The sequence below is a fragment of the Anser brachyrhynchus genome, assembly GCF_964034855.1.
Source record: "Anser brachyrhynchus genome assembly, chromosome: 2".
Taxonomy (NCBI): domain Eukaryota; kingdom Metazoa; phylum Chordata; class Aves; order Anseriformes; family Anatidae; genus Anser; species Anser brachyrhynchus.
In genome coordinates, this window is record NC_137695.1 from 80,461,470 (window position 1) to 80,474,709 (window position 13,240).

The window sequence follows — 13,240 nt, forward strand, 5'->3', positions numbered from 1 at the left end:
AAAATGGTTTTAACTGCCTTTTTTTTTTTTTTTCCCCTCTTCCCATCAGGCAGAGGGTCACTGACAATGGCTCCTGCTGCTAGAGGCCCTTCTGGGTCTTTCCACTCCTGTTACAGCTACTGCCTCCGATCATTCAAGTCTCTGCATAAACAGCTTGCTACCAAATACTCAGCAGAATCATCGCGATTCTGTATGCAATATTTCTGAAGGATTAGGTCAGCATAACTACAGAAATTATGCCTCCCAAGCGTATCACATCATTTCAAGTTTAGTAACGCAACAGTCTAACAGCATAATGCAAATCTGCCAGTTGAGATTTATAACAACAACAATTTTCTAATAAAGCAGAAAAAAATACCAGTGGCACATATGTCTAATGAAAATGCTAAGCGTATGCAATCTGAATCTGCTTTTGGAAAATCAGGCTACAAGGTCAATCAGTGCAAGGCTGACTTTTGTGCCCCATATAGGAACCTTAAAAATTCTTTTTAAGATAAACAACTAACAGGGTTGTGGGTACAATGTGATTGTTCTAGTAGAAAAGTCTTTTAACACCACAGTTTCTAATTGTTACACATACCCAAGTTAAACAAAACAGTACCTTTTGAGCTAGTATGTGTCACACCTGGCCTCCGCAAAGGAGACTAGCAAACTGTGTATTTTTTTCCAGGAGCTGAACAGGATACATTCAAGTGTTTTCAATTAAATATAGTAACTTAATCTCATCTTAAGTGTTTGATATTAAAGAAGTACTACGCTGAAACTTTAAAAAATATAATCATATTGTTTGGGTCTGGTTTTGGCTAATTTTTAGGATCTGACAGAAGTAATTTCAACAAAAAATAGCTTTTTTTGTTGTTAAAAACAGCAAAGCAGCAAATGAAATAGATGAACTCACTGCAGGATCTCAGGCTGTTTTCAGGTATACTGTAAAAACAAATAATTTCAACTGCAGTCCCAGGATGAAAGAGAAAAGCAGTAATTTTATCAAGCTTTTAGAGTATTGAAAAAAAATATCAGCAGTTGCAGTTACAGTAATGCAAAATAATTGCTATGCTAGTGAACAAGCAACCCTTCCCCCCAAGCACAAATCCTTTCTAGCAGCAGAAAAGATGTGTGACACATTTTATTCTAGGCCAGACTCTGGCAACGTATTTCATTAGAGTCTGCTGGAACTTTCCTTCTCATCTCATCTGATTGGCCACAGCCAACATTTTCTTCCTAATAAACTGCCATAAGAGAAAAAACAAAACAAGTATAATTTTAATATCACCTTTTCCAACTAATTTGTGAAGGCTGAATGAATTCTCTACAGCCAAAATGTAATAAAATACAGCCAAACTGAAAATTGGTGCCCTTAGAATAAAGTTGAGTTTAACTGTAATAGTTATAAGAGATTAAACTTTTAAAAGTGGCCAAGGAGACAGATTTCAAAGGAAAGTACAGTTCATTATAGATTTATTTTTTTACTACTGTATAAAAAGCAATGGACAAGAAGACTGTTGTCTTCTGAGCAACGCGAGTCAGATCATCGTCACTAGCTTCTGTTTCGTTTCTTCACTAGCTTTCGTTTCTTTATTTCTTTTTCTTTGTTTTTTCTTCGCTAGCTTTCTGTTTCTCTACCAGACTAGAAGTTTTTGATTGTAGGACCTTCTGAAACAAACCCATCTTTCTCCTGGAAAGCAGCAGCCAAAAGGATACAAAGAAGAAAGACCTGCGGATGTCATCGAGGTGGAGCTGTCGAAACTGAGTTATATCAGTGGCATAGGCGAAGTTGAAAACAGCAAGCTGGGAAGACAGCAGAAGAAATCAATACGTAACATAACGGATGTACTTCAATAGAAACACCATATTTTTCACTGAAATGAATGAGAAAGAAACCTACTTCCCTAGCAGCTGTTATTAGAGTGACATTATGATGAGAACTGCAAACTTACCCATATTTTCATTATACTTCAATGAATCTGCCAGAAAGATTGTACTAGTGAGATGATCAAGTAAGTGAACACAAGCGGAGTTTCCACTGTTATCTAGACTAAAAAAGAACTTCTATGACTTATATTTATCATCTTCTCTTTTTCCATCATAAATATTTCTCCTACACACGCACACTTCCACTGGTCACATGAACATGTGGATAAAGACCCACAGAAATAATAGACCGCAATCATCCTTAATTGACTTATGCTGTGGATGAGAATACTAAAATATTCTCCATCTCCTTCACTCAATCACTTGACCTGAAGAGAAACTGTCTTCATGGAGTTTAAGAGGCCAATGAACTCCTTTTCACTGAGGAAAAGAAAAAAGTCAAGTAACAGACATTCAATACTGTCAACATTTTAATTAATGATCTCACATCAGAGAACTGAGGTGGATTCTCAAGTACAACGTTTGCTTTATGGCAGGTATTAACAGGCATTCAAGAGATGATTTTTCTAATCTAAAAGTGGGAAGTGGGGTGAGCGTTATTGTTACGTTCACTTGAAACCGAAAGAAAAGTCAAAAGACATACAGATACTGACAACATAAACCATAATTATAGCTCACTTATGTTCTTGTCGTTTATATTTGATTAATAAAGTGTTCATCACTGTTCAAGTCTTCTACATAATACAATGCTTTAATAGAATTTCATTTTAAAGCAAACAGAATATCAGACCACCATCAGGCAGGCAAGCATCACAGGTGGCTTGTCACAAGATGCAAAAGGTACAGTGGGTTCAGGAGCAGAAGAGAAAGTAGATCCCACTGAAAACTGTGCTGTGCTAAGAATTTCCCGCTATCATGGCCTTGCACTATGGTTTGTTTTTTCTGTCTGTGTGCGTGTTACTTTTACATTTTTGCATTCAGACTCCATCTCTATCACTTAAGATGCCACAAAGCTTGCTCACACAAAATACCGCTAGTATATGCAATATACATAAAAAGTGATTCCCATTTTCATTTCCGATATCCAGCAATGAATTGGTAAAACCTGTTCTCTTTCAAGTTGTAAAATTGTCTCCCTTGAGGAGACAAAATCACAGCATTTGTCAGATCCACTCTAGTGACTGCTTTGTCACGGAAGATAAATGCCACCACTTCTCTTACAAGCGTCTCTGGCCACTTCTGTGCATCCCTACCCAGATTCTCTCTGACCAGCACCAAGGAGGGCACAATTGGGAGAAGTGAAGAAGAGCCACATTGCACACCTGCTTAGCTCTGAGCACCCAGACAGCTCTGTAACAGGCATCCGGGCTCTACCCAAATCAATGGCAAAGCCACAGCCTGCTAAAACCTGGACCTAATTTAAAAGTTAAACAGCAGCGTGAGCAGCATGGGCTTTAAAAAGTGCTTTGAAAATTTTAGGGTGAAAGAAATTGCATCGATACCTATTACAAAATTCTGTCTCCAGGCAAATCCAAGAATGTTACAGCTTCAATTTAGTCTCCTACTCCTTGTCTGCCATATCAGAAATAAAGGGCCATCTTTGATGAAAGAGAGGGGCAGGACAAAGTCACACAAGATTTCTTGTATTTCCTATGGGTCATTTCAGAAATGAAATTATTTCTTTTCAGCCTTTACACGGACACTCACGACTGCCATCAGAAAGAAAGTACTGTGACATTGCACTTGATCTGAAGAGTTACTGTACCTTACTCTGATTAGCACTACATTTGAAGAACAGCTTGTAGCCAACAGAACACACCACTAAGTCAAATTGACTTCCTGCATTCCTAGAAAGGAGCTCTGATGTGAAACATCTTTTTTACAAGGTCACATTCCCATTTCATGAGACAGTTGTTACTGGCCTCCTAAGCTCAAAAAAAGGAAATGCACAGTTTTGCTCTGCGAAAGTCACTCGGAACTTTATTGTTTATTGGAACTGTTTATTATGCCTGAAGGTAAAAGATTAAGCTGATAATTAACTTGATAAAATTATCTGGAGCTGTTACCTTTGGTTTGAGTGAAAGACCATAGTGCTGCAGTGCTTCTTGTTCCATGTGTATCCACACAAACATCAAACCAGAGAGCACCAGCGGAAACAGAGCTTCATACCTGAGTAACAACGTAATAATCATAGTAAGTGCAGTCACTAACAACTATTTAACATCAAACATCAATATTTTTTTTCTTCACCCACCATTTCTGAGGAGTACACACAGTTGGCTGGTGAACTGTAAAGCCACACAGTGATTAAATTATAAAACTAGGAGAGGCAGACTGCTTCAGCTTTAGTCAGTTGTGTTTTGTACTCATTTCCTTATCTGATGGCTGCCACAACACTGGCTGAGTTCCCATCAGTATCACGACTGATTTTAACAAAATTCTAGCAAATGAAATTTAAAAGAAACAGGAAGAAAAAAAAATGTCAAATTCAGCACCTGTTTTCTGCAAAACTGAAAGTTTTATAACAAGAGCTACTTGAAACTGAGGAGGTACAGTCCAACTTAGCATCTAGAAGGTGTGTCTCTTTAGGACCTAATCACACAAACTCTTTCTGATGGTCTCAAACCAGCTGCCAGGAGAGAGGCATCTATATGATTAAAAGAGCATCACATTTTACTGAAGCTGAATGTCCTTTTTCTTTGCTACATATCGATCTACCCCAATAGCAACACCCATCCCAACAGTAGCATCAAGCCACACTCTAATCAAGTCACCTCAGCTTTTCTAGAAGCTAGATGCCCGGTCTCAGAGGGGGGACTGCTGGCTTCTACAGCATACCAGCACAGGAAACTATGAATGTATTTATTTGAGAAATTAAAACACCTTTATAACTTGGGGGTGTAGACTGTTTTCATATAAAACTAGTTTTTCCCTGCCTTCTATGTCCCAGGTTGGGTGCTTCTTCTTTTCTTCTTTCAGGATGGCATTCTAAAACTGACAATGACTCTGACACTAATACTGAAAAGACTGAATTTTTTCCCTTTTTTCACTAGACTCAGACTTATTTGTCTAGAAGTAAGAAAATGATAACAGTTAATCTTGATATAGTCTCCATATTATATCTCCCCACTAGTGCAGCTACAAAGTGCTTTCAAACTGGATCAAAAAACTTTGAATATTTGTTTTAATTTCCAAAGTGGCAAGCACTTTATCATGAAGATGACAATGCTTGGGTTGTCAGAAGTACCTGCAAGCCTCACAATCATCTACACTTGCCTACAAACTGAATGTCTTCAACTGAGTCAGTGACAACTTGTTGTAAGCAGCTATGCTATTCAGCTGGCTTCAATACTTCCACCTAACTACACCTAGGAAGGTGCTGGAGTTACCCAAGTAAGGCACCAGGCTATCATTACATAATGTAACAGAATGCTGAGGAGAAAATGCTTTTGGTATGGAGAGCCTTGGGTTTGCTGCAATTGGTTTTTGGTTTGTTTTTTTTTGAATAATTGTTTTAGAATTTGTTGGTCTATTTGAACATTGTAGGAAGGCAGCAAAGAGCTGTAAGCGTTTAAGCAATTTGGTGAAGGGCCATAATACAAAGAGGGAGGTCGTCATCCTCAGAATAATTTTAATGCTTTATCCAGCAACCAGGACAGGCTAAGAAGGTCGAGTTCAAGACTGCGTGTGTTGACAGGAGCAAGATTAGGATCAAAAACCTAATGGGAAAGTGGGAGGAAGGGGCAGGCAGGAGATAAAAAAAGAGATGTTTCATCTGAAATGAGCGTACCCACAAGAGGCAGCTATTGCAAAATGTCTGCTGCAAGATATTTTATTCCACTTAATTTTCCAGTGAAATTAAATCCAGAGGATAAGTGGGAGGGGAGGCAGAAGGGATGGTTCCTACACTCCCCATTAATTATGCTTTTAAGAGCTACTGACTCTGGACAAAAAGTGGGTTGGCTGACATGGTGTTTTCTTCCTTTACAAGCTCTGGAGAATTGCCTTTTATCTGAAAAGGAGAAAGCCCTGCTCTTTATGGGGATCTAGCATCCCGTTGAAAAAAAGATACTTCCACGAAAATATCTCTGAATAAAATTTTCCCTCATTTTAGGGCTACTTGTTTCCCATCATGTCATTTAAGCCATAGCTACACACAAGTGCTGGGCAACTGAGAAGAAAGTTATTTTTTTTTTTTGTGAGGAGAAAAGCATGTACTAAAACAACAGAAGAAACTAAAACAGATTTTCTTATTTGGTGCAAGACTGTTCGAATACACATCCTCTCAGCCTCTGCTTGGTCTAGCTGAAAGGAATGTCAACAAAACAGAGTGCTTACAATAAATACAAGGAGAACTACGGAAGTTCCCCTGAAATTTTCTTTAGGGAACTAATCGAAGAGATAAACAGTGAGACTACAGCTGCAAGCAAGATTTACACCTTTAAAAGGAACGTACATGAGATTCAGCAGACAGTTTCACATTTAGTCCCAATTCTCATATGCAAGGTCAATGCAATAGAGTAAGAAAGAAGTACCCTGTGCTGAGGAGTAGGTAGGTGGCCATCAGGGAAAGCAGTATGCTGAACAGTCGCGGAAAAAGAAACGTGGGGCTCAGTAACGGCAACACTGAGGAAGAAACTGCAAAGAAGAGAGATCGGTCAGTCACTGCATGCAAAACATTTCATCATCAGTAACAAGATAACGTTCTTCAAATCTTGACATTTATGTATGAAAACTCAATACTGGTCATATATGCCCTCTTATTTTCAGAAGTTACTTCTGGTAAAGGAAAACTGGTGTTTGGAACATTCAATATTTATCAAAAGTAATTTTGGTCGCTGTCATTTTCTATCATTTCTCTACAATCTCCTGGCTTTCTAGCCCACAGCCTTTATAATTTCTCATGAATTGCTGTTCCCTTAAGATAATACAGAAGAACTACCCCCCCAAAAACCAGTCAAACCTCACTGTTTACTACAAGTCTGAGAACCACTAACCATGGCCTTGAAGGCCACCAACAGCTCTAAGACTGCAGTTAGGGAACAACTGCTCCATTTTATGAGACTAGGTAGCCTGCCATATTTTGAGGTGCAACTGAAAATACTGGTACTACAGATATAGAAAGTATCAACTTACTAGCTTCTCTGCTTGAAAGGTTTAAAACAGGAAGATTTAAGGAACTATAGGGGACCTATCTGTTGTGATTCATGCTTCTCGCCTTTAACCTGTAATGCATTTTTATAATGCAGGTGTAGGGTCTAAGGAGTTGCATGTAGCTCCTTAGCACAGTCCATTGCTCAGCCCTGGTTAGCTGAGTCAGTGCTGAGTCTTCTAGCTGGGAAACTTCTGCAGGTAAGGATGTGTCCCAGTGGCTTGCAGGAGGTGAGGAAAACTGAGAAAAGTGGAAATGGGCTACTGGAAGAGAATGAGCAAAGAAGAAGAAAGGTAGAGGAAAAACGGCCAGGCACTTGAAGCAGGGAAAGGGAGAAGCAAAAGAATTGCCATGACCTCATGACCTGTTCCCTTTAAACCTGCTTCTTTTTTTTTAAATAATTTTTAAACAATTTTATTTAATACATTTATAAAGAAAGAAGTGGACAAATAACATTGGTGTGATTCTTTGTTGTATTATGGTCCCCTCACTAGGCTGAAACATTCAAAGGCTGCATCAGCATTGAGTCTTAATTAATACATATTCTATCATGGAACAGAAATAAAACTATAATATATGGAAAGCTCATTTGTTTTGTTGTGCTTATTGTCATAGCATATAATAGTGTTTATAGCAAGCATATCAATGAAAGAGAGATGAGGCAGTTTCTACAAACTGTGGGTCAGCATGTTTTATTTCCTGGCTTTCAGCCTGGGCCACTGCTACAGTTAGAGAATAAGTGACTTCATTTCAAGGGTGCTTCAGCCTTTCAGCATTCCTTTTAGCTTTCTGTGCTTAAAGAAAGCTTGGCTCAAGGAGAAACTCCAGGCACACTCACTGCAAGCCAGAGTTGGTGGAAAGAAATTCAGTGTGGCTATGGGCCTCTGTAAATTAGGCTCAACGCATCAGATGTGCATTGGTTTCCGTGCACAATCACACATGAAAACAGATGAGTGTCTGGCAGGTGATAATCACCCTTTCCATCTCTGATATGTCACATGAAATATTAGCCATCAAAAGACCTGCACACTTCTGGCTGACCTATGCAGTCTGTTTGTGTCCCAGGACAAAATTATGGCATGAAGTTACTGAAAATTTGGCTAGTTGCTATCGTAGATTTCCATCAATGAAAGCTACTAACACACAAAAGAAGGTTCTGTAGAATGTGGAAGCAGCTGGATTCACTTTATACCTCCTGGGTTTAACTCTGTATGTTTGTAGTTAAGGTACACTGCAACAACCACGTGGCATAACAGCTGAAGCCAGCTGGACCCTTTTGCAGGCCTTCAGGAACCCACCTGTGACTAGTTTCTTGCCTGATTTCCTCCTACCCCCCAACCAGCCTTTCTTTAAAGTTTTAATTTAGGCCTAAAATTATTATTTTTTTAAACACCGTAGACTTCATCAGAATGAATAGCTGGGGGTGGGGGTGGGAACAATTTGCTAGAAAACACGTGATGTCACATTTATGGTAGATGCTAATGACAAGGCAGATGCTAAGTTGTGGTTATGCAAGTGACAGGGCATCTCTCTACAACAGGAGTATTGAGGACATACTGTTGGATGCCTTAGCTTTTTACCTGCTTAGGTGTTTAATTATGTAAAGCAACTTCAACAAATGCATAAGGCTCCTACCTGGAATATCACATCCACTTAAAATGATTACTTCCAGTCTGAAAAATTTTGCTGAAATATTCAATACCACCATGGCAGCAAACAGGGCACATAGCTTGCTTCACTTTCAGTATTGCTTCTATCATAGACACAACACCATCAGCAAAGAGAATTTCTAATATACTTTTTCCTTATAACTCTAGACCTCTATGACTTCCCAAATCATCTCTTTGATGAAAAATATTTTTCTCTCACCATTACACAGGAGAGAAAGATAACCTTTAACCTCAATTCCTGCTACAGTAAGCCAAGCAGGACATCATTGATTTCATTGACTTTAAAAACTGCAAGGAATTCATCCACACAGAGACAAGCACTTAGCTTAGTAGGGTATGAAGAGGTAGGAAAGGATGATGGAAAAGAGAATGCTCCAAAGAGAACTACATTACAAAAAGTGTTCCTCATACACATAGTGATCACAATCAGTTGTATCAGTCTTGAATTAGTTCAATCAAACAGAAGCAAGAATGGCAAAACAGACAAAATCTGATTAAGTTACAGCAATGTCACCAATACAGGAATGCACACAGTATCTGACATTCAGCAACTAGAAAACAAGAGCCATAATTCTTCCATTAAGCTGTATTTAAATTCTTGGTCCTGACTTATAGGAAACTGCTGCTTTCAAATTTAAAAGGGGATATGTTTAGCTTTAAAAGAAGTCCCATATTCCAAATGAGTCAGTGATAAATATTTCCTAACATTTTCTAATGGAGCCCTACAGAAATTATTTTATAGCTGAAATACCAAAGGCATTACTTTACTGTGGTCTATAACCCCAGTGATAATTACATTTGCTGTGTTTAATCATCCTAAGATTTTAATTTAAGAGCAGTGAAAAATCCAGTCTTGTAAATTTTTTCTTTAATAGTTAGGTTCTAACATATCAAATGTATACTAATATCATTAGTTCACAAGTACTTTGTAAGGCAGCTCTGAAAAGCCTACCCAATACTCCAGGGATCTCTGTCATCGGCTGCAGGTTTATTTTTATTGAAATATAGCAACAATCTTTTCATTACTTCACTGTGCTTTAACTGGCTTGCTTGTAGAACATCTCAGATCACCCTTATCTGGCTTCAAGTAAAGCAAAAACGGCATTTGTACCGTTATATCCCTAAAGGGATCTTCAAGATACTCAGAATATTCAAAACAAAAGATAAAGCTACTTATAAGTCACAGTTGTTCACATTCTATTACAAACTTAAAAAGAAGTAATTTTTAGAATTACTAGAATTTTAATTATTAATTTAGAATTAGTAATTTTTAGAAGACTAACACATTCATCAGAAAAAAAATAGAAAAGAACAGTAAACACATTTACAAACTATAAGGATTCAAATCAAGGAATATGTGCAAAAGTAAAATGTTAATACTAACAATACCCCAACCAACCCCTAACACTACAAATTATCAGAAAACAAGTTTGGGAAGCAAGATGTTCTTACCTAGAGTGGTCCAACTGATAACTTGATTGAATACAGGCAATCCCTGTTTGTTCTTCAGACTGTTATGGGTATTGCTCACAACATATGTTGAAAGTGCAATACTCAACATCTAGAAACAAGAAAATCAATAAAACGCGTAATTAGTGTAGGGATCTCTGCCACCTCATACTAAATATGTAAATATGCTTTAGAGTTGCATAAACACCTCATCTGAATCAATGCAAGAGTGGGAAGCCTGAGGAAGTCTTTCTGACATGTAAGTAGAGTATTTCTACCTTTGTAGAATTTATGCCCTTTAAAACTTTTCTAGTCTTTTTTTTTAAATTTATTTTAAAACTTATTCATGCTATTTTTAAATAGCTTAAGTGTTCCAGATCAGTAATTTGCAGTGATATACCCTCTGTAAACAGTAACTCCTTAAACAACCACATAAACCACACAAAATATATGCCCCCAATTTTTTGCCAACACCTTATATATCTTGTAAAGTCATCAAGTAACAATGCCTCTTCTGATTTCCTCGCATATTTTACACACTCGTAGGTATATATGTTTCGTATTTGCTAGATACTGTGAGAATCCTCCAACGAATCAAAGCTCAACATGGAATTCCCTTTTTATAAGCTAACCCCATTTATCACCTTCCCACATCCTCCTCCCCCTATATTTTTCTTAAAATAAGTGCAAATGTGAAAAAAAGAACCAACCAAACACAGAACAAATAGGCAGAAGAGCATTTGTCCTTGCATGGCAGCCATGAAGAACCAGCAGAACTTCTGGCTCTGCTGCAGGACCAGGCCCAGGGGGAAGGGAAAGGATAGTTAAGAGCTTTGCAGGGGCAGCACACTTGCCTCTGCTCTGGAAAAACACAGAAGATGGAAAGGGTTTTTGTTTTGGACTAATTCAGGAGGCGCCAATCAGTCATCTGGTAGGAGCACCCCCCCAAAAAAAAAACAACATAAAGCACACCCTTAGGGACATTACCCCATGAGTCAGTTATTTTTGAAAGCAGACAATTATTCAAGAAAATGTTTGAGCCAAGTTTTTAATTACTGCTATTTGTTCACAACTCCACAGTTCCACTAAAGGCAAATCAAGCATACACGGCACTTTGCAAACGTGCTTTAAAATAGCATTGCAAGATCTAATTGCTGTTGTGTTTTTTTTTTAAGGCAAAGCAACTAAACAGTGTTCCCAGCCTTAACTTTTTACCATAGGAATAGCTGCCACTTCCCATCCTGACATTTAGCGGTACCTGCCCAGAGGATATATTTGGCAGTCAGCACCCTTTCTTGGCCCAGTTTCAGAGGTGCTCAGTATCTGCTGGTTCTGCTTAATTTCAGAGCACATGAAAATGTAACTTGTATTTCTATGTGACCAAACTAGGTCAAACCATTATGCCTTCAAAAGCTCAGATAATTGGCCCATTTAGACCTCTGATGTTTATTTGGGATCTTTTCACTGCATCAAGGCCAGATCCCCTCTCCCCTTTGACATATCTTTTCAACTTCTTTGAGTGTCATGAGCTCTGGTAATCCCCCCTGCTACCTCCTAGTCACTGGTGAAGTCACTTTGAGTCATCACGCATAATATAGCTTGTGCCTTGTAAGATTAGTGATGATCTGGGCACATCAGTAAAACCCCATTTACTGCTGCTAGATCTATGCTAGACCTGGGGTGGTGCTCAGCGTCTGCTTCTGAGATTTGTGTTCACAGTTTAGCTGATGTTCAAAGTGCTCCCAGCTTTCATTGACATCTCCAGGACTGTGGAACAACACAGAAGCAACTTGGAGATGTAAAGAGAGGTCTCCAGCTAAGAACCTGTCTTCCTTCCCCCTGCACACCTCCTTTTAGTTCAGAGATTCTTCTTGAACAGCCTGAGAGCTGGCCTCTGAGAAATGGTCATCTGCGGGTCTCAGCCAGAAAGAGGAAACCAAAAGTGACATCTGCAGTCCCTGCATGTCCTTGCCAGCAACTTTCCTGAGCACCACATGTGACAACAGCCCACAGAGAGGATGGTCCAAGAACCAGCATCATCTGCTGGACTGCATACAAGGCTGGCTGAAAATACCCTCCTGTCCCCTAACTCCATAGATATGACATGGATTCCTACTGGGGTTTTAAGTAATTGAAAGAAGAAAACCAATCAACTGCCCACCCTGGACCCACAGGAAGCTCAGGTCTCATAGGAATAACAGCTTGGCCCAGCCTTATCAGCCAGTGGGAACAGCAGTGATTTTGGTACAACCAGAACTGGACCTCAGCTATGAAACTGCTGGCAAAGAGCTAAACCGACATTCACTCCAGCCAAAAAAATGAAGTCGTACAGTAAGCACTGCAGCAGTCTAGCTGAAGGATTATAACTAACTCATTTTTAAGCACTCCCGAAGCCTTCTAAAAGACAGAAGTGGCATTAACCAGAAACCAACGCTCTCCTTGCCACAGGAAACCAAATTCGGGAAAAAGTGTTATTCCCGCATTAATGATATCAAAAGAAAACCTAAGAAACTCTTCACAATTTTCAGAAACAATAGGGAAGTAATTAGTATCCTTCTGCCTCAAGCAGACAGTGACATATATCAAAACTACAAAACTAGGTCTGAACAAAACTGAAGATTCTGTTACAACTGTAAATGTACATATAATTAATTAATCCTGTATTTTTACTTTTATTTATAACACTTCAGTTGACAAATCTTTTTGATCACAATGTTTGGTTGTCTGTCTTTTTTTGTTTCTTTAAGGCTAAGACCAGTGTTGGAAATCCACGATGAATACCTACAAAAGCCAGTAAACGAATGCGTAGCCTGTAAATGGGCTCTCAGATCCATACAGGTAGGTAGTTCATACTCATTTGCCAGGAAATATACTCTGTTCCATGCATGGAGAAACCAAGAAAAAAATATACAGCTCAGGACTGGACCCGAGATATTTATCATCTCTGGGGATGGCTACATACAAGCTGCCATTTAAAAAAATTATTATTATTATTTTTAGTTTTGTCTCCTCTGTGGGTCTCTTTTTGCCAAAAGGGGGAACAATTAACGTAATGGAACAAGCTTTGTTCCTTACCAGACATGGCATCTTCACTACA

The 13,240-nt window shown here is 38.7% G+C and overlaps 2 protein-coding genes across 3 annotated transcripts in view; one reads left to right on the top strand and one right to left on the bottom strand.

The window, feature by feature from the left end:
• LOC308190706 (uncharacterized protein) overlaps positions 1-13,240 on the top strand; it is a gene marked incomplete at its 5' end in the record, with an annotated part of 341,409 nt that overhangs the window by 309,161 nt on the left and 19,008 nt on the right. The gene's annotated exons all lie outside the window — the stretch shown is intronic.
• PIGN (phosphatidylinositol glycan anchor biosynthesis class N) overlaps positions 1-13,240 on the bottom strand; it is a 111,315-nt gene that overhangs the window by 15,199 nt on the left and 82,876 nt on the right. For both annotated transcript variants that reach the window (XM_080579277.1, XM_080579276.1), the window contains exons 20-23: positions 10,147-10,255; positions 6,408-6,510; positions 3,939-4,041; positions 1,702-1,788 (exon numbers count right to left, since the gene is read on the bottom strand). In XM_080579277.1, coding sequence (XP_080435403.1) covers positions 1,702-1,788; positions 3,939-4,041; positions 6,408-6,510; positions 10,147-10,255 — 402 coding nt within the window. The remainder of the gene's footprint in view (positions 1-1,701; positions 1,789-3,938; positions 4,042-6,407; positions 6,511-10,146; positions 10,256-13,240) is intronic.